General features: G+C 61.3%; 3 protein-coding genes across 9 annotated transcripts in view; 1 reads left to right on the forward strand and 2 right to left on the reverse strand.

Moving 5' to 3' along the window:
- Nucleotides 1-5,045, reverse strand: part of PLEC (plectin) — a 40,023-nt gene extending 34,978 nt beyond the window's left edge. For 5 of the 7 annotated variants that reach the window (XM_056125378.1, XM_056125363.1, XM_056125361.1 and 2 more), the window contains exons 1-2: nucleotides 4,908-5,045; nucleotides 4,153-4,351 (exon numbers count right to left, since the gene is read on the reverse strand). In XM_056125378.1, the coding sequence (XP_055981353.1) occupies nucleotides 4,153-4,345 (193 nt within the window). In that variant the 5' untranslated portion in view covers nucleotides 4,346-4,351; nucleotides 4,908-5,045. Of the gene's footprint in view, nucleotides 1-3,457; nucleotides 3,539-4,152; nucleotides 4,352-4,907 lie in introns of those variants that run through there. The other 2 variants (XM_056125371.1, XM_056125368.1) reach the window with 1 other exon arrangement.
- A 288-nt stretch (nucleotides 5,046-5,333) lies between these two features.
- Nucleotides 5,334-11,142, reverse strand: PARP10 (poly(ADP-ribose) polymerase family member 10). The gene is made up of 10 exons (XM_056125380.1): nucleotides 10,969-11,142; nucleotides 10,642-10,893; nucleotides 10,341-10,577; nucleotides 9,746-10,239; nucleotides 9,436-9,657; nucleotides 9,267-9,345; nucleotides 8,520-9,140; nucleotides 8,297-8,430; nucleotides 5,853-6,027; nucleotides 5,334-5,759 (listed from the first exon to the last, which is right to left on the reverse strand). Exons 1-10 carry the CDS (start codon nucleotides 11,135-11,137, stop codon nucleotides 5,431-5,433), a joined length of 2,712 nt encoding a protein of 903 aa, XP_055981355.1. The 5' UTR covers nucleotides 11,138-11,142; the 3' UTR covers nucleotides 5,334-5,430.
- Nucleotides 11,143-13,534: 2,392 nt separating this feature from the next.
- GRINA (glutamate ionotropic receptor NMDA type subunit associated protein 1) lies at nucleotides 13,535-16,336 on the forward strand. The gene is made up of 7 exons (XM_056125385.1): nucleotides 13,535-13,643; nucleotides 14,356-14,707; nucleotides 14,791-14,900; nucleotides 14,986-15,186; nucleotides 15,276-15,404; nucleotides 15,507-15,650; nucleotides 15,728-16,336. Exons 2-7 carry the CDS (start codon nucleotides 14,380-14,382, stop codon nucleotides 15,875-15,877), a joined length of 1,062 nt encoding a protein of 353 aa, XP_055981360.1. The 5' UTR covers nucleotides 13,535-13,643; nucleotides 14,356-14,379; the 3' UTR covers nucleotides 15,878-16,336.
- Nucleotides 16,337-23,546: the final 7,210 nt, after the last annotated feature.

A 23,546-nucleotide genomic window follows, 5' to 3' on the forward strand; every position in this document is an offset into this window, starting at 1 on the left:
CCACACACTCAGGGTACCCCCCTCAGATTATTCCTCTCACAGTAAGTACTCCACACTCGGCATAGCACCACTTAGAGAACCCCCCCCTCTCAGAGTACCCCCCTTGGAGTACACCAAACTCAGTACCAACCACTCTAAGTACATTTCCCTTAGAGTAACCCCTTCTCAGTACCCCCACTGAGTATTCCACACATAGAGGATCTCCACACAGAGCAACCCCCCTCTTAGAATAGCCCAAAGTCAAAGTACCCTACACTCGGAGTATGCCCCTCTAAGAGTAACCACTACTCAGAGTACTCCTCACTTGAAGTATCCCCTCTAGGGTACTCCCACATTCAGAAAATGCCTCTCAGAGTATCCCAAACTCAGAGTATCAAGTACCCCTTCACACAGTGTACTTCTGTCTCACAGTGTAGCCCCACTCTCACAGGGCACCCCTCTCTTACAAAGCACCCATCTCAGGAGCACCCCTCTCACACAACACACCACTCTGTCAGGACATTCTCTCATGGGGCCCCCTCTCTCACAAGTCAACCCTCTCTCACAGGGCAACAATGCTCTCTCACGGGGCACCCCTCTCTCATAGGGTATCCCTCTCACAGGGCCCTCTCTTACAGGACACCCCTTTCACACAGGATACCCATCTCATAGAGCACCTCTCTCACAGGACACCCCTCTTTCAAGAGGGCACTTCTCTGTCACAGAGCACCTCTCTCACAGGATACCCCTATTTCACAGATACCCCTCTCACAGGACACCCATCTCTCAGCGAAACCCTCTCTCACAGGGCACCCTGTCTCACAGGACACCTTTCTCACAGGGAACCCTCTCACTGGGAACCCCCTCTCTCACAAGGTATCCCACCCCTCCCTCACAGGCACTCTCTCCCACAGGACACCCTTCTGCCACTGAACAACCCTCTCACAGGACACCCGTCTCAGACAGCACCTCTCTCACAGGGCACCCCTCTCAGGGCATCTCTTTCTCACTTGACACCCCTTTCACAGGGCACCTCTCTTTCTCACAGGGCACCTCTTTCACAGGACACCCCTATCTCTCAGGACATCCCCCTCACAGAGCACCTCTCCCATCACAGAGTATCCATCTCAAACCATATCCTCTCACAAGTGATCCCTCGCAAGACATCCCTCTGACAGGACACCCCTCTCATATGACACCCCTCTCTCACAGGACACATGACATGTGGGGACACCCCTCTCACAGAGCACCCTCTCACATGGCACCCCTCTCTCACAGGGCACCCCTCTCACAGAGCATTCCTCTCACAGAACACCCCTCTCTCAAAGGACACTCCTCTCACAAGAGGCTACTCACAGAGCACCCCTCTCACAGGACACCCTCTCACAGAGCACCCCAGCTTCACAGGGCACCCCGTCACAGGACACGACATGTGAAACGCCCCTCTCACAGAGCACCCTCTCTCATAGGGTACCGTGCCTCACAGGACACCCCTCTTAGAACAACTCTCTCACAGAGCATTCCTCTCACAGGGCAACTCTTTCACAGGACCCCTCTCTCACAGAATGCCTGTCCACAGGACACCCCTCTCACGGGGCACCCCTCTTGGGGTGCCCGTCTTACAGGGCATCCCTCTCACAGGACACATGACATGCGGGACACCCCTCTCACAGGGCACCCGTCTTTAACAGGACATCTGTCTCAGAGCACCTCTCTCACAGAGCATTCCTCTCTCAGGGCACCTCTCTCCTAGGGCACCCATCTCACAGAACACCCCTCTCTCACAGGACACCTCTCTCACAGGGCACCTCTTTCTCACAGGGCATTCCTCTCACAGGGCCCACTCTTCCACAGGACACCCCCTCACAGGAGACCCTTCTCACAGTACGTCCCTCTCACAGGACACTCCTCTCACACAGGGCGCCCCTCTCTCATAGGGCGCCTTCTCACCAGGCACGCCTCTAACAAAGCGCCCTTCTCACAGGACACCCTTCTCTCACGGGGCACCCTTCACACAGGACACGGGTCTCTCATGGGCACCTGCTCCATGGTGCTCAAAGTGCCTTGCCCCAGCCTTGGGGCCACAGCAGTGTGACTGTCGCCATGTCCCCTCACAGCCTGGTTGGATTCTGTCAGCAAACAGACAAGTTCTTTCCAGAGCCCCTGAGGACGGCAGCACTGGAGCTGGGGGCAGAGCTGCCCTGTGGCCCAAGTGTTGTCACAGATAACCAAGCTCAGAGTCCAGGGAGGGGGAGGGGGCAGCGAGGACGGTGCCAGACACCATGACGCAGGACGGCCGGGGAACCCCCCAGCTCCCTTCAGACACGCGACACGGCTCCACCTGTCCCACCAGCCCCGGCGTCGCCCCAGTCCACCCCGCCCAGCTGCAGTGCAGCCACACCCAGAACCCACGAGCCCTGCTCCTGGCTCTGGCGGGACAAGAGACACCCCCTCCGCCCCCCCCCCCCAGTCTGCCCCGTAGACCAGCCTGTCACGGAAGTCAACCCCGACCAGGCAGGACCACCTCATCTTCCCAACAGCCCCCAGCCTGGGTCTGCAGAGTCCTTGCGGGTACCTGTGGGCGGGAACCTACCATCACAGTGCGGGTGGTACGAAGGCCACCCGGAACCAGGGCAGGCTCCCCAAGCTCATGAGTGCCAGGCGTCAGGTGGCCGCCCGGACTTGGGGACCCCAGGGAGCGGGTCACTTGGCCAGGAGGGGCCAGGAGCGGAGGCCGATCAGAAGGGCAGACGACAGTGAAGAGGACACATGCCCGGGTGACCACGGCTGAGCCCCCAGCTGTCACTCGGCACTGGTGCCGTGGGCCCGTGCCCGGCATGGAGGCAGGGAAACCCAGCGCCTGCACAAAGTAGGGCGAGTGTGGCCCGGGCCCGACACCCCTCGGACAGGAAGACTCCACGGAAGACTCTGGAAGGCAGGGGTCCTCACCCTGAACGGTGCTGTGGGAGGCGGAGGGCACCCCGGCGCCTGGAAGGGCTGACACTGGGGCGCTGTGCTGCCTGCAGGGGGCTGGGGTGAGGTCAGCCCTGGGCACGCGAGGCCCTGCCCCTCTCCCTGAGCTGCCCTTGGGGGCAGAGCCAGCAACTGTCCCGGGACTGGCAGCTGCCACCATCCGGCCTGGGGGGCCCCCCACCCCCCGCCTCAGCAGGCTGGAGGGGGCTGGGCGAGTGGGTGTGCACTGACCGGATCAGACGGGCAGGGCCGACCCCCGCGGAGAGGACCGGGCTGGGCGCTGGGCACAGGCGCCCGCCAGATCGGGGAGGGGGCAGAGGTCGCCAAAGTGCCCCCGCGCCAGCCGGGGCCAGGGGCGCATGAGGGAAGGGACGCACACGCGCCCGGCTCGGCCCACCCGCCGGCTCCCGGGTCTCCTATTATGGGCATGAGCGGGCCGCGGGGATCCCCGGCTGGGCTGCCCGCGGTGGACCCGAGGCCAGGCCGGCCCGGGCGTGGCCCCTACCTTTGTACTTCTCCCGCACCTCCTCATACGCCTGGATAAAGTCCTGCTCCTCGGGGGGCTGCGGCGGGGCGGCCATGCGGGCGGCGGGGCGCAGAGCGCGGGCGGGCTCCGGGCGGGCGGCCACTCTGCCCCCGCGGCCGCGCGCGCCGCTTAAAGGGCCGCCCCCGCCCCGCCCCGCACCCAGGATGCCCCACGGGCGGGGCGGGGCCGCGAGCCGGGCGGCCACCCGGGCGCCCCTAGCCGGCCCCTGGTCCCTCCCCCTGCCCCCGCTCGGTCCCCGCGCCGCGACACCGGCCACACCGGAGACAGAGACGGCGGCGGGCCGGGCCACGCAGCAGAGGCGGCGCGGGGGGCGCCCGGGCGGGACAAGCCGAGGCCAGCGGCCAGGGGCAGCCGGGGGGGGGGGTGGAGCGGGGGGGCGGGAGGGGCCGCCCGCAGTTCTCCTGTCCTCCGCGGAAAGCGCCTCGCCCTGCGCGACCGGAGACAGCGGCCGTGCCCTTCGGGGACGGGTCCCGCGCCTGCCTGAGACCCCGCTCCCGGAGGCGGCCCCTGCCCGCGGCGCGGCGCCCTTCCGACCCAGGAACCCAGAAGGAACCCGCGGGGCAGGTGGGTGGGCCGCGGGCCCGCGCTGCGCGGCCAGCAGGTGGCGCCCACCGCGGCCGCCCCCGGCCCCACCTGCAGCCCCGCCGACTCACCTGCGATGCGCACGACCGCGCGCTCCGCGGGGTCCAGCACGGCTCCGTTGCCCCCGGCGCCGCCTCCGCTCCGCCGGCTGCGCTGCGTCTTCCCCAGGTTCCAGGGCAGCGTGTCCCCGGGGCTGGGCGAGCCGCTGCCTCCGCTGGAACCGTCCTCGGCCACCGGCCGCACCTCGGCGTCCTCGCCCGACATGGCCTCCTGGGGCGGCGGGCAAACAAGGGCCACGGCTCCAGGCGCCCTCCCCGCCACCACCCCCCGGGCGGCCCCCTCTGTCCCCAGCAGCACGGGCCTCCGCCGCTGGGCCCGCACGCTGACCTCCCCTCCTCCTGGTGGCCCCCGGGTCCCGCACCGCTGCTCCCCTTCTCCCTGCCGCCCTCAACGCGACCCTCCGCGCCCAGGACACTGACCGCACCCTCCGCGCTGCCTGACGGATGGGGCCGCGTACCCCGCCGTCGGACAGCCCACAACCTCGACCCCGCTCCCCGGGCCCCGCAGCGCCGTCTATAAATAGCCGAGCCGCAGCGGCGTGAGCCGCGGGCCCCGGGCAGCCGCGCCCAACGCCCTGCGCATCCCCCCCCACCCCCCACCCCCGGCCCGGCTGAAAGGCGCTCTGTCCGCGCGGGGCTGGGGGCGCCGGGGGCACAATGTGGCTCTGTGCCGCCGCCCCGTGCCCGCGGCCGGCCCGCCCGGCCCACACCCGGTGCCACCCGTCCAGCTGCGCACTCGCGGGCGAGCGGCGAGGGGCATCGCCTACCTGGCGCTCCGCGGGGCGAGCTGGGTCCCGCCGCCCCGAACGCACGGCTGCCCCGAGCGCGGAGGCGGCGCAGGCGGGGCGAGCCCGGAGCCCCGCCCCGGCCGCTCAGCTAGCGCCGCGCCCGCACCGCCCGGTGCGCGCGAGCGCGCGGTGCCCGTGCGGGCCTGGCGCCGGGTGCGCGCGGGGCCGCGCCAGCGCGACTCCGCCCCGACTGCGGGCCGGAGGCTGGGGGACGCGATCGGGACTGGCGGCGTGGGGGTCGCCTGAGCGCGTGCTTGCCTGGCCGTAGCAGGCTGCTGGACACTGGCCTGCCGCCCCCAGCCCCGGCCAGGATCGCCCCCCCAAAAAACAGAAGTCGGAGCTGGCCCGGCGGGCTGAGCGAGTTCAAATACATGTTTATTGCAGCGAGGAGCGGCCGGCCGGGTCGGGCCTGGGGGCGGGGAGTCCGATTCCGGGGCTCTGCTGACCTCTGGTGGTCGCGGGCCCACACTCCACCCAGCCCCGCTGTACGGGGCGTCCGGGATTAGGTGGCTGGGGTGGGGCCCCCTGAATCCGAGGGCAGGTGCCGGCAGGTGATGAGGTGGGTGGGCAGCGCCTGCGTGTCGTGGAAGATGACGAAGATGCTGGGCTGGCGCAGGCAGTCCACGGCGCTGTCGAAGCGCAGGGGCTCGGCCCCGCTGGGGTCTCGCAGAGGGGGCGCCCGCAGCCCGCGGCAGCCCTGCGCGTAGTCGCCGGTCAGGACCCGCGCCACGAACACCGCCTTGTGGCCGTCAGCGTCCGGCGGCGAGTAGCGGTCCTGGACCGACAGGGAGGCGCGCCTGGCGAAGTACACACCCTGGCCGTAGAGCGTGCCTGGGGCGGGGTGCGGGTCAGGGCCGAGGGGGGGCGGGGGGCACAGCGCCCGGCCCCGCCAGCCCGCACCGCACCCTGCCCTCCCGGCCTCACCGTTGCGGCCGCAGAAGCTGCGGTTGAAGCCGTGGGTGCAGATGTCGGCGACCGCAGTCGCCGACGTGCCGTGGTACAGGACGTGCTCCAGCGGCCGGCGCTCACAGCGCTGCTCCAGCTGCTCTCGGTGCAGCTCGTACTGGTGCTGCAGCAGCGGGTGGCTCACGCGCTCCACCTGCGGGGGCGTCATCAGGGCCGGGCCGCTCCTGAGGGGCCTGTAGCTGCGGGCACCCAGCCCAAGCCCAGGCCTACCCGTGGGCTTCCACGCAGGGAAGACCGGGAAACCCCATAACTGCCAGCGCAGATCCCACACAGCTCCTGAGACCTGGCGTTGGTGACGCAGGGCCAGCACTGGGGGTGGCGCTTCAACAGGAAAATCCTTAGGCCAGGAGAAGCTGAACCCCACTCCCTGACCCAGGGAGGCATCCTAGCCAGTGGAGTCTGGGCGGTCAAACAGAGGAAGGGGTGCAGGCCAGACAAAACTAAAGAGGAGCTGTGAGCCTGCCAGGTGGCGGCTCCGCAGGCCAGTCCCCTGCAGCACAGGGGGCAGAGGGGAGGGCGGCCAAGGCCAAAACCACAGAGGTACCCATCCCTCCAGTGTGAGTGGAACAGCCCCACCCACCCCTCACTGTGAGGGTAACAGCCCCACCCATCCTCACACCAGCCTCCCCAGGCAGCTCATGGCTTCCCAAGAATAAGTTTGTTCTCCAAGAGGGAAGAAGAGCCATGTCTGTCCCAACTGGCACATCTGTCCCTGTTCTGTGTGACCCTGACAACATCAGGGCAAAAATGATGAATGGTGAGGACACACCAGTGCACGGCACGGGGGCGGAGATGAACGCTCACAGCCTCACCAAGGACAGCTGCAAATAAGTCTCCAAAGAAAGGAGGAAAGAGTGTCCCCAGGTGCTCCCCAACCCCATGGTACAGGAAAGAACCCAAGCGTGGACCTGGAAAAGGAAGAAGGTAAAAGCATTTGGAGCATGCTTTTACCGAGAAAGTAAGAGCATGTCAGGCTCGGGTATCCTCGCATGCGGCACAGGCCTGACGATGGATTTCATGCCTGGCTTCCTTGGGAGCTCACGGCCATAACAGGCCATCAGCTGTAAGAGGCAGGGAGAAGCCCTGTGGCTAGAGGAGGCCTTGGCTGCTGGCCTGACTCCAGAGTGAAGAGCAAGGGCGCCGAGGGTGGCGGGAGGCCTGGCCAGGGAATGCGACTCCCTCAGACTGCTGACTGAGGAGCTTGTTGGAGGGAGCCGCCACACAGCACTCAGTCTTCCCTCAGTACAAATTGGCAGCTGCCAAACCCGAAGAAAGGGAGCCTGGGTCCTTAGGGTCGCCTGGAGGCAGCCTAGTGGAAGATGGGGAGGCGAAGTCTGGACTATTTCAACTCAGTGGCGCTTGAGTGGGGCCCCTACTGTGCCCCTGCTCCCCACCAGTCCCCCTCTCCCCCAGCCCTGTACTCTGCGCTAGGGACACCGGACCACCCTCTGCCCATCCCTTCCTCCAAAGCTGCTGCTTTCCAGGCCTGTCCCTGTCCTCAGCCCTGCCCACCCTTATCCTCAACTCCCACCTGCCTTCAACTCTGGCCTCTTACTTTTTTTTTTTTTTTTTGCTTTTTGGGTCACACCCGCTCGGCGATGCACAGGAGTTACTCCTGGCTCATGCACTCAGGAATTACTCCTGGTGGTGCTCGGGGGACCATATGGGATGCTGGGAATCGAACCTAGGTCGGCTGTGTGCAAGGCAAGCGCCCTACCCGCTGTGCTATTGCTCCAGCCCCTCTAATTTACATTGTTGCCTGTGACCCTCCCCTAACAGAACCCTGTCAGTGCTCCCTCTGGCTGCATGCACACACACACACACACACACACACACACACATGCACACACACGCACATACTCATGCACACATGCATGTGCTTACACACACGCATGATGTATTCACACATGCACACATTACACACACGTATGTGCACACATACGCACACAGTCCCCCCACCATCTGCCAGTCTGGGGAGTGGTTGGGCTTCACTCTGCTCCCACCCTTTTTAGTGTGCTCCCACAATAGTGTCTTTGGAAAGACATCTATTCTCAGAACAGGCCATTGCAGCTGAGGGGCGGAAGGGACTGCAAGGTCCCTGAGCTGTGGAAAGTGGTCAGCCAGCGCTGGGAGAGCCGAGAGCCCCGGGAAGCCCCAAACCCAGCTTGCTGGACCATGCTCCTCAGAGGAGCCACCAGATGGCAGCACAGCCCCGCACCTGGGCGTGTCCAAGCCCAGGCTTCGTCGGCACGGCAGAGCCAGATGCTCAGAATGCAGGCCTGCACCAGCCCCCTGCATCTCCCAGCCTGCCCCGCACTGCGCAGCAACCCAGACTGGCCCTGACAGAGCAAATGCCCAGTGAGGACGCTCCTGAGCTAGGAGGACACCGACAGGCCACTCACCTTGACCACACGGATGCTGCTGGGGGCAGTGTCCAGGGTGTCGTAGAAGGCCTGCACCACCTCGTGGAACTCCCCACTGCCTTCGGCCACACTCTCCAGCCTACCCAAGGGTGTCTTCAGCTGTGGCTGTGGCTCTGACCATTGGGGGCAAGAGTGTCAGGGCCAGGCCCGGGCGCAAGCCCGAGTGTGGGGCCCCCACCCCTAAAACTAGGGCCCAACTCACGAGTGGGGTTGGAAGCCACAGCCACGCTGGCCAGACTCTGATGACCGGGGCCAGCCAGCAGCGCTGCTAAGTGGCGGGCTGCCCTGGCAGGCTGCTCCCCAAAGCCACGGAGGACGGTGCGGTCGCCATAGTGGACCACAGTCACGCCGTGGCGCTGCTCCAGGCGCCCCCAGAGCTCTGCCGGCAGTGGGTGGGCTGAGGGCCCCACCGTCTCCTCCCGGAGCTGTGTCTCCAGGGCAGCCTCCAAGGCCCGATGTAGTGCATCCACATCCTGCTCGAAGGGCACGTGGACATCCAGCTGGGCGCTGCCCTCTGGGCCTCCAGCCTGGCGCACCTCTGCCTCCAGCGTGGGCGTCTCCAGCAGGGACAGGGCCAGGGCTTGCTGCAGTGCCTGCGCCTCCTCCCGCGCGGCCTCCTGGCCAGGCGGCCCCAGGGAGCGGTGCAGGGCCAGCTGCAGGGCCGCGGCCTCCTCCAGGCCAGCCCCGGGGCCCGGAGCCGCGGGCGCCTCATGCAGGGATGCCGGCTGCTCCTCTTCCTGGGGCTGCTCGTCCCCTGGCTCCAGAGGGAAGCAGTCCTCCCCATCCTGGCCCCCAAGCGTGGCCAGTAGCTCCCGGACTTCCTCTGTGGCAGGGAGAGACGCCGGTGAGTCAGGGGATGGGATAGGCAAAGGGGAGGGGTCTGGCAAAAGTGGGGAGCAGGCAGGAGACAAGAAGGTCCCGGGGACGCAGGGTCCCTGGGGTGCCCTACCCAGGCTCACTTCCTCTTGGTCACTGCCTGTGCCGTTCATGGTCCATGCTGTGTGGGAAAAGGTCTCGGTGGGGTCCACCTGGCGGGAGGGAGTGTCAGATGCCCCTGGTCTCCCAGCTGAGCGAGGGCAAGTGGCCCGGGGCCTGACCAGGGGCAGGGCTCATCCTACCTCAGAAGGCTGGGTGCCCATGGTGGCCAGGGCCAGACGCTCTGTCACAAACACACACTGGAACCGAGTCTCCAGGTCCTGGAGCAGGCTCTGGCCATCGGTGCTCAGCAGGAAGTGGGCACTGCCTGGGTGTGCCAGGCTCAGCGTGTGGCAGCTCACAGTGCCCAGCAGGCTCTGCAGGAACTCCTCAGCCGCCTGGCATGGGGCTGGGGCGCCACAGAGCTGCAGGTGAAGGGACCGCAGCAGGGGGTCAGGCCTCACACGGCACTCCGCGGGAGAGCGGGGGGCCGAGGGCTTGATTCTCACTCACCCGAAAGCCAGTCACTTCGGAGCCCTCCAGCGGAACGAGGCTCACATCCCCCAGGCCTGCCAGCAGGTCGGCGTGGTGCAGCTGCAGGAAGCGCAGCGCTCCGGGCTCCATGGACAGCACCTTTTCCACCTGGGCCGCAGGGCTTGGCCACTCCACAGCCCCGGGCCCCTGTCCTTGCGCGTGAAACCCTGGGTGGGCCCCCGTCTGTCCCGCTGGGCTCCCGGGCCCTACCCGCAGTGGGGTCCCCCTGGGCCTTGCCTGGCCGACGCGCTCTGCAGACTCTGTGGGCACAGCAGTTCTGGTGGGCCGTGCCACCTCCTCGGAGCCCACCATCACTGTCCCTGCACCTTCCGGTGTCCCTGGGAGATCAGGGTCCAGGGTCCCTCCGTTGCTGTCCTCGGCCGGCCCCTCGGGCTCCAGGACATCGTAGTGGGGCACAAGGTGCAGCTCCCTGCCATGCAGCCGGTGTTCCTGCCGCAGCACCCGCTCAGCCACTGGGGAGAGGGGAGGTGTGAGGCTCCCGTGGGGGGGGTGTATCCCATGCGTCTGTGTGCACGTGTGCATGTGAGCGGTGCTGCCTGGCGCAGCCACTCACCCTGCCACTGCTGGAAGGTGGCCACAGTGCCACCACATCCCTGCAGGCTGTGCAGGCCCTCCAGGGTGCCCCCTCCACTGCGCCGCTGGTTCTCCAGATACAGCTCCAGGAGCGGCTGCTCCTCGGGTGATGTGTCCCCCACCACACGTACCGCGCGGGCCTGCGGCACCCGGGCCAGAGATACCGATGCCCCCTCAAGGGCCAGCGTGCTGGCTTGCTCCTCCAGGACACAGATGTCTGCGGGGGAGGGTCAGTCAGCTCAGACACTTTTCCCAGTTGCCCCTCCCCCTCCGCAGCTCACCTGCCTCCTCGAGGGGCTGAGATAGTTGGACCAGAGCGCGGTCAGGGCGCGGGCTGTCCAGGGCATGGCAAGGCTGGCCCGGGAGCCCCGCAGCCTGCAGCAGGGCCTGCACATACTGTTCCAGTCGCTGGGGTGCGATGCCAGGGGGCAGTCCTTGGAGCAGCAGGCGGGCAGGGGCTCGTGGGGGTGCGGACCGCAGGCTCAGCAGCACACCACACAGACGGTGCTCCTGGGCCAAGACCCTGGATGCATCTGGGGGGAGAGGGGGGATCCTCAGAACCGCAGGGGGCACTGCCCGTCCTCAGCCCCTCACCTGCCGCCTCTCACCTGCTCTCTTCTGGAAAGTGAGCACACCCCCGCGGCCAAGTCTCTGCCAGCTCAGCACGGGGCCGCCCCCGGAGCGCCGGCCGTTCTCAAAGTACAGCGTGAGCAGCTCGTCGCTGACGCCTGGGGGCAGCCCGCTGAGCTCCACTGCAGCCCCCAGCTCCTCAGCCATGGCTCTCCCGGCGGCACCTCCCCCTGATCACGGCCTCCAGCCGGGCGGGGCGGAAGTCCAGGAAAGCAAAAGCGAAACCTGGTGGCAAGGGAGGGCCCAGCTCAGCTCCCGCCTCTCGAAAGGGAGGGCCAAGGTGGTCCTCCCTCCTCCAGCCTCCCTGACCCTCACAGCCAGTCGCCTGCACCTGCCCTCGGAGGGCGCCCCTCCCCCCTCAGCTCTCTTCACCCCCATCGCCGGATCCTCACAGCCCACCTGCGTACACACCCCCTCCTCACTGCCCCTGCGGACACTTGCATCTGCCCCACCTTTGCCGGTGGTCCCTGTGCTATCTAGCACCCACCTCCACCTGTGCTGCTCCCCCAGAGCCCTGAGCACCTGAGCCACCCCCACCGTCCCGCCCCACAGAGAGGGCAGGACCAGTCCTGGAAAGCACCAACAGCTGTGGCCACACTGGCCTGGTCTGGTTATACAGCTGAAGTTCTCTGGAGAAACTGCTGCCCAGGACCTACCCAGGCTCAGCCCACCCCCTGTCCCCAGGCCAAGCTGCAGCCCCCTCTCCAGCCCAGCAGACTCTGGCACCTGCCCACGCCCTCCACCTGCCTGGAGTCATGTTGCCCTTGCCCTCAGAGAGCTCTCAGTGGCAGATTTAACTTGAAAGCCAGAGCGACAGTATAGCAGATAGGGCACTTGTACACGCAGCCAACCCTGGTTCCCTCAATATGGTCCCTGAGCCACCAGGAGTGATCCCTGAGTGCAGAGGCAGGTGTGGCTCCCAAAACAACTAGTATGAACCTGGAAGTCCCTAAGAAAGGCTGGGACGGACGAGCCTGGCAGTAGAGGCTGGTGAGACCCTGAGGGCCACAGCAGTGGCACACGCCAAGGGGGAGGGCCCTGATTCACCTGGCCTAGCCTGGCCTGGACTCGGGCTGTGAATTTTCTTTAAGAGGCTCCTCAACTGTATGATACCTGGTTCTACGAAACTCAGGCCACCCCTGCTCTCTCTGTCCGTTCCCTTATTCCCTTGTCACAGCCTCGACCTTCTCTTCATGTTGCACACAACATCCGGGACCCAGGGTTACAGCCACTTGGCACTGTCCACAGGGTCTGGGAACCCCAAAACCGGTGGTCATGGGAGATCAGCCCCAAGGGATGCTCCCACCATCACGATCATGATCACGATCATCCTCTTGTTCGTCAATTTTCTCGAGCAGGCACCACTAACGTCTCCTTCGTCCTACCACTGATATTTTAAAAGTGCCCATATTCAAGACTCTTTCAGGGTTAGGAGAATGAGACCCATCATTTTTACTGGTATTTGGTATATTGAATATGCCATGGGGAGTTTGCCAGACTCTGCCGTGTGGGCAGGTTACATTCCTCAGCCTGCCAGGTTGTCCAAAGTAAGAATGAGATAATAAGATAAGTAATCCCATCAACGGCCAAGACCCAGAGATGATAAAACCCAGCTCCCAGAAGAGAACAGTGCAGTCTCCTGGCCCCGCGCCTGGCTGTCCTCGCCAGGGCCCCTTAGAGGGGGGCAGGTTAGTTTCCCTCCCCGCCCCGAGCAGAGCTCTGGCAGCCAAAGACCTCCAGAACCAGCCACAACCATGCTGAGACCACTCTCCACATGCATGAAGGTACTGGCAGAGGAACAAAGACATACGGGTCCCGGGGCTGAGATCTCCAAGCCTGCTTGGATCAGGGCTGAGCATCCTTCACCCAGATCCTCCATCTTCCAGTAGGCAGGGGTCACACCCACCAACTGGCCACCTGGCGCCGTGTAATCCCATCAACGGCCAAGACCCAGAGACTATAAAACCCAGCTCCCACCATACAAGCATAAAACACAGCTACTGGTGTTGGACACCCACTCACTACACCCCACGGTGGTGGGGTGGGGGGACCACAGCAGAGTCCTGAGCCCAGGAGCCTGGAAGCAGGACTAGGGACAGCCTCCCAGCGGCTGAGATGAGCTCAGCCATTTCACAGGTCTGCAGTGGGTCTGGGCTCACTGACAGAGAGGACGCCACAGGAAGTCAGGCCTGGCTACGGGAACGCTCCGAGGGAAGGGGAACACCAAAGGGGAAGAAGATGCTGTCGAAGGGGAAGGAGGAAGCAGCACTGCATGCAGATCGCAGGCTCAGAGTCCTCACAAAGTCCCCCACTCCCTGAGCCTTGGTGCCAGCAGAGGTGCCAGCAGCTCTGGCAGGAAAGTTGCCAGCCGCCCCGCACGGAGCCCGGCCCCGTCCCCAAGCCATGGCCCCGCCCCATCACACGGCCCCGCCCCCGCCGCCCCGGCCCCGCGGCGTCTGCCAACCGCGGGCGCCGCCCCCGACGCCCGGGGCCCGCCCCGTCACAAAGCCCCGCCCCGTCACAAGGCCCCGCTGCGTCTCCGGACCGCAGGCCCCGCGGAGGCGCCAACTGGGTGCGGGTGCGGTGCGCGCGCTGCGGCCTTTGACCGCGCGGCCGCGTAGCGGACACGGTGCGCACCAGCTCCGGGCAGCCGGTGAGTCCCAGCCCCGGCCGGGCGGCGGTTCCGAGCCGCCGGAGGCCCGCCGGGCCGCCCCCGACCCCCGCGGGCCCTGCGCATCCGAGCGGCGCGGCCCGCGGGGGGCGGGGGCGGCGGAGACGGGGGAGGGCTGCCCGGCGGCCCCCGGGGACGGGAGGCGGTGGCTGGGCCCGCGCCGGCTCCCCCCAGCCGCAGGGCCGCCGCCCCCGCCCGCTTTGTTCCCCGCACGCCTGCAGCCGTTCCGCACCCCCGCACCCCCGCACCCGCTGCTCTCCGCGCCCGCCGGGCCCCGGCGGGGCCTGCTGCCCCGGCTCTCGGGGCGCGCAGATGGCCGAGGGATTTGCGGGACTCAAATAGTCGCTGGCGAGGGCCCCGAAAGCGGCTTAGGCTCGGCCGCGAGGTGCGGAGGCCCCACCCGGCCCGGGGGCTCCAGGGGCCGTGACAAGGCTCCTCCGGGCGCGGCTGCGGGCACAGCCCGAGCCCCGGCCCCGCGGGCGGCACCTCGCCCGGGCTGTCCCTCCGTCACCTTGGAGCTGGCTGCAGCGGCCCGGGCTGCGGGCCTGCGGCCAGCGCGCCGCGTCCCCAGGGCCGCCGCTCCCCTACTGCCGGGGGCTCCCTGCGCCCCGGGCAAAGGTCTTGCTTCCCCGGTTCCTCCCGGGCACCGGCGGCGACGGTCACCGCGGCTGACTGTTCTCTCTTCCTCCTCTAGGGGGAGCTCACGCAGCCCGAGACCATGCCCCATGAAAAGAGTTTCTTGGTATCTGGGGACAACTATCCTCCCCCCAATCCTGGATATCCTGGGGGTCCCCAACCCTCCATGCCTCCCTACCCTGGAGCCCCATACCCCGGTTTCCAGCCTTCTGCCTATGGCCAGCCTGGGTATCCCCAAGGCCCCGGCCCCTACCCCCCAGGAGGGTACCCTCAGGGCCCCTATCCCCCCGGGGGGTACCCCCAGGGCCCCTACCCCCAAGAAGGATACCCCCAGGGCCCTTACCCACAGAGTCCATTCCCCCCCAATCCCTATGGACAACCGCAAGTCTTCCCAGGAATGGAGCCTGGCTGTGAGTAGTGGGCTGGGGACAGGGGGTGGGGTTCCCGGGCCCCCAGTGGGCACTCACCCAGCCCCACCTCCCCCACCCCCCAGCGACTCACGGAAACTATCACGAAGAGGGACCGCCGTCTTACTATGACAACCAGGACTTTTCTGCCACCAACTGGGATGACAAGAGCATCCGCCAGGCCTTCATCCGCAAGGTAGGCCGAGCAACCCGGCCTGGGTGGGGGGCGGGATCTTGGGGCGGGGCCTCACGCAGGGCCACTGAGCCCCCTCCCTCTGCAGGTGTTCCTGGTGCTGACCCTGCAGCTGTCAGTGACTCTGTCCTCCGTGGCCGTGTTCACATTCGTCGGGGAGGTGAAGGGCTTTGTCCGGAAAAACGTCTGGACCTACTACGTGTCCTACGCATTTTTTTTCGTCTCCCTCATCGTCCTCAGCTGCTGTGGGGAGTTCCGGCGAAAGCACCCATGGAACCTCATTGCTCTGGTAAAGCCACGCCCACCCACCCCAGCCCGGCCCCACTGCCAGGATCCGGGTAACCGATGCCCTCACCAGGCAATGTGTCCTCCCTGCAGTCAATCCTCACCGTCAGCCTGTCGTACATGGTGGGCATGATCGCCAGCTTCTACGACACCGAGGCCGTCATCATGGCTGTGGGCATCACCACGGTGGTCTGCTTTACAGTGGTCATCTTCTCCCTGCAGGTGAGGGCCCTCCCCTCCCCTGGGCCCACTGGCCTCTGTCCCTGGGCACCCTCAGGCTGTGGGCCCTGGTGGCAGCAGGCCCTCTGTGCCTGTCCCCTGCAGACCCGCTATGACTTCACCTCCTGCATGGGTGTGCTGCTGGTGAGCATGGTGGTACTGCTGATCTTCGCCATCCTCTGCATCTTCATCCGCAACCGCATCCTGGAGATCGTCTACGCCTCCCTGGGCGCCCTGCTGTTCACCTGCGTGAGTGGGGGCCCTAAGGGGCGGGTGGCTGGGTGGGGCTTGGCCCTCAACAGCACTGTCCCCCAACCCTGCTCCAGTTCCTGGCTGTGGACACCCAGCTGCTGCTGGGGAACAAGCAACTGTCCCTGAGCCCTGAGGAGTACGTGTTTGCCGCCTTGAACCTGTACACGGACATCATCAACATCTTCCTGTACATCCTCACCATCATCGGCCGCGCCAAGGAGTAGCCCAGCCCCTGCTTAGGCATAGGGCTGGCCTGGACCCTGCCCTGGCATGGCAGTGCCAACCGAACCTCCCCTCTCTGGCCCCAGCCTGGGAGGGTTCCCGCCCCTCCTGTGTGTATACTGCAGATACTCCATGTGGGCCCACTCTGCCCGCAGCACGGCCCCTTCCAGCCCCCCCCCCTCAGGGCCACCCCCGACCACTCACTGCTGCATGAGCCCCACCTGCCAGCCCGCCCCAGGTCCTAGGGGAGAGGGAGTGAGCCAAGAGGTGAGGGTGCACGTCCCCCTCCCGTCCCGGCTCCCCTGCCTGGTATAGACGCCCCTTGCCCCAGCCCCGGTGCCCTTCTGTGCCAAGGTCTCCTGCGCTGAGCCCGAGGCAGAGGCTGGAACCCCACACGGAGGACCCCTCCCTTTCCCTGCTGTCTCAAAACACCAATAAATGGGACCTTTCATGCTCCGGCACCATGAGGTGCTCCTTACGGGCCCTGGGTTGGGGGTTCGCTCACAGCAAGCCCTTCCTGGTCCCCTCCCAGTGCCGGCCTGCGGAGTCCCCCAGATTCCTGCCTGCCAAGTGGTCTGGGAAGGGTGCCCAGGGGCATCAGCAAGGGCACCTTGGATTGACCTGCGCCATGCCTCGTCCTTCCTGCCCGCCCAGGAGAAGCATCACAGGGCCTGGCACAGACCTGCTTTGCAGAAGGGGGGCCAGAGGCTTTTGACTCACTGCTCCTGGCAGGCAGACACTCACACCTTGGTTCACTCACTGCCCGACAGCCCCCATGACCCCCTTTCCTGAACCCTCTTGCACCCTGTAGTTCTAACATGAGGTCAGGAGTTAGCCGCTGGGCGTATTTTTCCCCATCCACAGGGGGTCCACCTTGAGGCATGCCCTCTAGTGACCCCTTGCCCTGGGCGTCCCTCTGAAGGACCCTCTATCCCCCACCAGCACAGCAGCCAGTGTTGCTGCTGCTGTGAACAGGTCCACCCCCTGTCCCTGCCCCCCCCCCACGGGGCTCTGGGCAGACCTGTCTGAGCCCCTCCCCACCACCCCGGTTGCCAGGAGACTTGCACACCCCCAGCCAGCTGGGATCCTCATTCCTTGCTGGCCCAGGCACTCCCAGCTGCTGCCATGGCTCCAGCTGACTGTCCACGGCCCTCCAAGCCCCTGCTGGAGCCACAGGCAGAGCCAGACTGACCTTGTGGGGACAGGCGCTTCCTGGAGGCCTCTTGCTCTCCATCACCCTTGTTGACCTTGTGCCAGAACCACTCTGCCCTTGAGCATTGCCATCCTGTTCCAGGTGCCCTTGTGGGCAGGAACCAGTGGCACTGACTCACATAACACACCCAGCGGGAGGGAACTGGGCCTCCCTAGGCCACGGGCACCGTGAACAGGTGGAGGGGCCTTGGAAAGAATCGGTCAGCAGCATGTGCAGGGATAGCTGCCTGCCCAGGGCTCGAGGGCGGGCTGTGCTGGCCTGTCATGGGGGAGCAGTGCCAAGCACCCTACTGCACGTGTCAGCTTGGGGCCGTCCTGTGGCACACGGCTTCAAGAGGCAGCTGTGGGTTCAGCGTTGGTCACTGGTGCCAGCCTGCTGGCTGCGTGCACTATGTGGTCTAGGGCAAGGGCTGGCGTGAGGAGTTGGGTCTCACGGATTCCAGAGCTGACGGCTCTCAGGTCCCACAGAAATGGCCTATCAGTGCGGCCCAGGGTTGCTAGGAGCGGGTCTGGCACCTGCAGATAGATAGAGCCCGGGGTTGCTAGGAGCAGGCCAGGCACCCACAGATAGAACCCAGGGTTGCTAGGAGCGGGCCTGGCACCCACAGATAGAACCCAGTATCCGAATTAAACAGGTTTCCACGGCACCAGTGTCAGACACGGCCCTCTGTGGCTGGAATGAGACCAGAGCCAGATCTCTGAAACCACATCTGAACCCATACAGTGGCCCTGCCAAACCCCAAGACTGGCCAAGAAGTGTCCCCATCCTGCTGTGTGCTGCTGTGGCCACTTCCCCCAGAGACCTTCACCCTGTCAAATCTTCCAAAGCAGGAGGGCCACTGTGCTGGTCATAGACTCACCTGCGTCCCCTCCTCAGCCCAAGCCACCCAAATAGGCCAAACCAGGACGAGTCCATCCTAGCACCCAGCCCAGTCCCAACAGGTATACCATTCTAAGGTCAGATCCAAACCATTTTTCAACCAAAATGTCAGTTTGGGGATGGAATTTAGGAGTGAACCTTCCTCCTTCCCATGTATGAGACCCTGCTTTGCACTCCTAGCACCAAAAATTAAAACTTGCCTAAGTAATCCAATCCACTCATTTTCAATATTAAAAACAAACTGGCAGGGCCAGAACCATAGACCATAGGTAAGGAGTTTGCCTGGTGGCTGATCCAGATGCTATCCCAGCAAGCATCTTGTGTGGTCCCCTGAGCAGCACCAGGAGTAATTTCTGAGTGCAGAGCCAGGAGTTACCCCTGAGCAGCACTGGGTGTGGCCAAAAAAAAAAAAACCCACAAAGTGAGGACCAGAGAAATAGTACAGCGATTAGGGCACTTGCACGGCCAGGAGTAATTCCTGAATGCACAGCGAGGAGTAAGTCCTGAGTGTGGCCAGGTGTGACCTGAAAACCCAAATAAGACAAAGACACAACTCCCCATTTCCCAGCATGCAAAGCAGCACTGGCCTGAGGCATGTGGGAAAACCCTGGCAAGGATGGCCAGAGACTTGGCTCAGCATCTGCTGTGCACACGTATGGCTGAGAGTTTCATCCGCAGTGCCTCCCACGTGCACCGATGACAGTCAAGGCAGCTCTGCTGACTGACTCCCAGCACCACATGCAAACCGGCCACCCTGCAGCCAAGAGAACACTGGAATCAAAGCGTGAGGACGAGGCGTCGTGAATAAAAAATCACCCATAGCACCTGCTCTGCAGATACACAACTCAATCTCCAAGGAGATGCAAGATTCACGGATACAGCTCCCAGCTCCCCTCTGCTGACACCCCATGGCCACACACACCCCACGCTGCCACCACTGCAGCGGCCCAGCTCCACTGCCTCAGGGTCACTCTGCAGACACCAAACCTTGAAAACTCCAGGTACACCGAGTTTTCAGGCTGAGGATTGTGGGGTGTCCTCCGAGTGGGACACTGGACCTCCAGAAAGCCCAGCAGGCATGCCCACATCCCATGTGCCGCCATGTTGACTCACCCACCATCCCAGTTCTGTGTCCTGAGGTTACCACAGCTGCCTACACAGCCACATGACACCTCCCATTTCCACAACCCTGACAGCCCAGTAGGAGCGCCAAGTTAGATGGGGAAAGTAACACAGAAGCCAACAAACAAAACAACCCAGAAGGCTCAACTAGATAAAAGCAGCTTAGTAAAACCGCAGATAGATAAGAACTTAACAACCCTGGAGAGAGAAAACAATTTCGACAGATTTTATTTTACTGAAGTATTCCAGTAGCCATTTAGTTGTAAAAGGAATATAAATTACTATGTGCCTGCTAATGGGGTAGACTTGGGGGTAGTTGGGATAATGTGGACAATGGTGGAACTAATGTTGCTCTGGTTGTGGGACTGACAATGGAATACTGAATGTCTGTAACAACTGTATTATGAACTATTGTGTAAACCATGGTGTTTAAATTAAAAAAACTGGAATCTTAGCGATAGTATAGCAGGTAAGGCACTTGCCTTACATGCAGCCAAGCTGGATCAATCCCCAGCATCCCATATGGTCCCCTGAGTACTGCCAAAAGTGATCCATGGGTGTTGAGTCAAGAGTAACCCCTGATCCAAAAAAAAAAAAACAACACAACAGGGGCTGGAGCAATAGCACAGAGGGTAGGGTGTTTGCCTTGCACACGGCCAACCCAGGTTCGATTCCCAGCATCCCATATGGTCCCCTGAGCACCACCAGGAGTAATTCCTGAGTGCAGAGCCAGGAGGAACCCCTGTGCATCGCCGGGTGTGACCCAAAAAGCAAAAAAAAAAAAAAGAGTAACCCCTGATCATAAAAGAAATTGAAAATTCAGTGAGTTTAAAAGCAAATTAGACTAAACAGTTACTCAGATCAAAGCAGAGAGCAGGCTTGCTCTTCAAGCCCGTGTTCTTCCTTGCTTGTCTGTTTCTTGCTTGCCTTTTTCCACTCTGGACAAGCCCATCCTTATTGTTCATTTTCAAATGTGCTTTTCCTTTCTCTCCCTCACATCTTTTAAATAAGCTTCAACTTTTTGTTTGTTTTTTGTTTTGGGGCCAAATCCAGTAATGCTCAGGGTTTACTCCTGGCTCTGCACTCAGGAATTACTCCTGATGGTGCTCGGGGGATCATATGGGATGCCGAGGATCAAACCCGGGTCGGCTCTGTGCAAGCAAGTGTCCTACCCACTGTACGATTGCTCCAGCCCCTCAGTAAAACTTTCTTCACAAAACAAAACCAAAAAAATCAGATTGTAGTTAATTTTGTTTGTTCTTTTGGGGGGCAACGCTTGGCTGTACTCAGGGCTCACTCCTGGTAGCACTCAAGGACCATATGTGGTGCCAAGATCAAACCCGGGTTGGCCACATTCAGGGTAGTACCCTACCCACTGTATTATCTCTCCATCCCCAGATAGTGAAAAGTATTTTAAGAAGCCACAGAGAGGAAAAAAAATGAATAGAAAACAAGTAAAAGATATGAAAGTAAAAGGAGTTCATAGGTAGAGCTATTGGAAAAGACAAGCATAAAGAAAAATTAGGGTGAAGAAATCACATCAGAAAATTTCCCCTAACTAATAAGAATCAACCCACAAGCCCCTAAAGTGACACAGAAAGGTCATGCTGGCCTCGTGAAACCCCTTTAAAGTGATTTCATGGGGCCAGCATGATAATACAGTGGGTAGGGAATTTGCCTTGCACGCGGCCAACCCAGGTTCGATATCTGGCATCCCATATGGTCCCCCAAGCACCGCCAGGAATAATTCCTGAATTCAGAGTCAGGAGTAACCCCTGAGCATCACTGGGTGTGACCCAAAAAAAGCAAAAATAAATAAAGTGATTTTGTGAGCCTGTGTTGTGGGCTGATGTGCCCAGTCCTATCCCAATTTCTAGGACCTCACATTGATATCTTTTCTCAAATTAGGTCATTCCTGGCTGTGTATTCAATAAATGTGTGTGGGTTCTCTCACCACTTTCGTTGAGTCACTTCCCCACCCTGGCCTGCAGGCGCTGCCAACAGACACAGAAAGGAGGGAATAGGGCACCAGGCTAGTTAGTGATCAGTCGCCATTGATTCCAGTCTCAGTTCTACCTTTTACTCCATTCTCCCCGCGCAGTCTCACTGAGCGCCCCATTCCAGTCTCACACTGTCCCTCGTTCCTGTCTCCTACTCTCCCTGTGCCCCATCTCACTACCTTCAACTGCAGCCCAACCTCCACGGTTTGGGGGTAGCAACTACACACAGGTCAGACAACACAATCAACAAATGTAAAGCCGTTCCTTCCGGGGGAAGTTCTCCTAGGACAAAGACCTCATCCTGCTAGGAGATCCACTCAAGGGCAGAATTTCATCTAAGGATCTACTTCTCCTTTCCTTAGTCCTTAAACAACCATCTTAGATTTACTTCTTAATAATCTTTCTAGTCATTTTGTATGGAAACAGTAAGAGATACATTAATCTTACAGGGTGGCTTTCCTTGGGACATCTCACTATAGATCCCAGACTACAGTCCTCAGGCCAGATTAATCCTTCCTAACCCAACAGGGTCCTTCCAGTCACTTCTCTTAGGGTCATGACATAATTTTCCCATGACCATGCTCTTAATTTACCGTAAGTTTTATGGCACTTGGCCTGTCCCATTTTGATACCAGGGTAGCTTACCACTTGCCCTGGGTCCATCGAGTCCCTTCATTGGGACCTTGCTTTTGGGGTGCTAGGAACTAAGGGCAAATGAGGCTTACGTCAAGTAAATATGACAAGTGCTTAGAAGTAAATATTATTCAGAGTCAATTAACTCCCAAGTTACATAAGCATAGCATCATAGCGTCTTCCTGTGTCTATATAAAAAGGATATTGTGGGGCTGGAGCGATAGCACAGTGGGTAGGGCGTTTACTTTGCACACAGCCAACCTGGATTTGATCCCCAGCATCCCTTAATGTCCCCCAAGCATTGCCAGGAGTGATTCCTGAGTACAGAGCCAGGAGTAACCCCTGAGCATCGCCAGGTGCCACCCAAAAAGCCAAAAAAAAAAAAAGGACATTGCTCTAAAGTAAACTATGCAAAGGACATAAGGAAAAGATAAGGGAAAGAGAAAAGCAATATTTCACTTATGAATACAATATCCAGCGTCCTTAGAAGGATCTGACCTTGCAAGACACAGGGTCTGATTTGGGGATATAGGTGATTAACAGATTGGGGAAGCAGAGCACAGAGGAGAAGTTAAAGATAAACACAGAGGAATGGGAGTGCCTCGGGAGCACTGTGATGGGTGTAACCCAATAAACCTAAATTCCCTGTGACAAGGGAGAAAGGACAAACCACTGCTATTCTACAGTGGCAAATGTAATTAGTTGAGATGCAGTCTACACAAGAGCAAGGCCCAGCCCTGATCCTACAGGATGACAGAATATGTACAGATATGCCCAAAGGGACAGAAACTGTGTCACCATAAACCAAGGAATACCAAGCTTGGAGAGATGCCCTGAGCAGATGGTTTCCAGAGCCACTGACAGGGCAGGCCCTGCTGGCTTGCTTGCCCACTTCCTGTCCAGAATGGGGAGATAATAGGCTTATGTTGTTCCAATCACTTTTTTTGTGGGATTTATTACCACCATCCACACAAACTTATATATTTGGAGAATATTTGCACTCAAATCTGACAAGCTCATTATGAGGAAGAAAAGTTACCGGGGCTGGAGAGATAGTACAGTGGGAAGGGTGCTTGCCTTGCACAAGGCCAACCCAAGTTCCGTACCTGGCATCCAAGATGGTCCCCCAAGTACCACCAGAAGGAATTCGTATATGCAGAACCAGGAGTAACCCCTGACCATCGCTGGTTGTGGCACCTCCCACATGCACACAAAAAGAAAAGTTATAGCCCAATATCTCTTATTAAACAGATGTATACAACTCCCAAAGAATGGACGAATGAGGAGTTACTCCAGACATGTTAAGCAAATGCATAAATGAACATAAGACATTCATTTCATTATTTTAAATTTTTTTGTTTGTTCTTTTTGGGGGCTGCCACAGCCACTGAGTGATGCTCAGGGTTACTCCTGACTGTGCTCATGAATTACTCCTGATTGTGCTCAGGGATGCCAGAGATTAAACCTGGGTTGGCCAGGTGCAAGGCAAACACCCTACTCCAAGGCAAGCACCCTACTCCAGCCCCTTAAAATTTATTTTAAAGATGACATACTTAGAAAGGTTAAGGTACTTATGCACGGCCTCACTCGGGCTCTTGTCATGTCATAGTATCTGAAAGTAGATTATGATGAATTAAAGACATAGTGAAAACCAGTGTTCAGTGCATCAATACACAAACCAACAGTCAAATTAAAAAGAAATAATACAAGAACTGGAGAGATAATACAGCAGGTGGGGCCCTTACCTTGCATGTCAATCTGGTTCTGTCCCCAGCACCCTACGGTACCCTGAGTTCCACCAGGAGTGAGCCCTGAGCGCAGGAA

The sequence above is a fragment of the Sorex fumeus genome, unplaced genomic scaffold, assembly GCF_029834395.1.
Source record: "Sorex fumeus unplaced genomic scaffold, SorFum_2.1 ptg000054l, whole genome shotgun sequence".
In the NCBI taxonomy this organism is placed as follows: Eukaryota; Metazoa; Chordata; class Mammalia; order Eulipotyphla; family Soricidae; genus Sorex; species Sorex fumeus.

Coding starts and splice junctions, on each gene's coding strand:
- PARP10 (XM_056125380.1), bottom strand. CDS start 11,137: ATGGCTGAGGAGCTGGGGGCTGCAGTGGAGCTCAGCGGGCTGCCCCCA. Junction 9,346..9,435: donor TGGGCACCCAGCCTTCTGAG/GTAGGATGAGCC, acceptor CCCTCCCGCCAG/GTGGACCCCACCGAGACCTT. Junction 5,760..5,852: donor CAGCTTCTGCGGCCGCAACG/GTGAGGCCGGGA, acceptor ACCCCGCCCCAG/GCACGCTCTACGGCCAGGGT.
- GRINA (XM_056125385.1), top strand. CDS start 14,380: ATGCCCCATGAAAAGAGTTTCTTGGTATCTGGGGACAACTATCCTCCC. Junction 15,405..15,506: donor TGGTCATCTTCTCCCTGCAG/GTGAGGGCCCTC, acceptor TGTCCCCTGCAG/ACCCGCTATGACTTCACCTC. Junction 15,651..15,727: donor GCGCCCTGCTGTTCACCTGC/GTGAGTGGGGGC, acceptor ACCCTGCTCCAG/TTCCTGGCTGTGGACACCCA.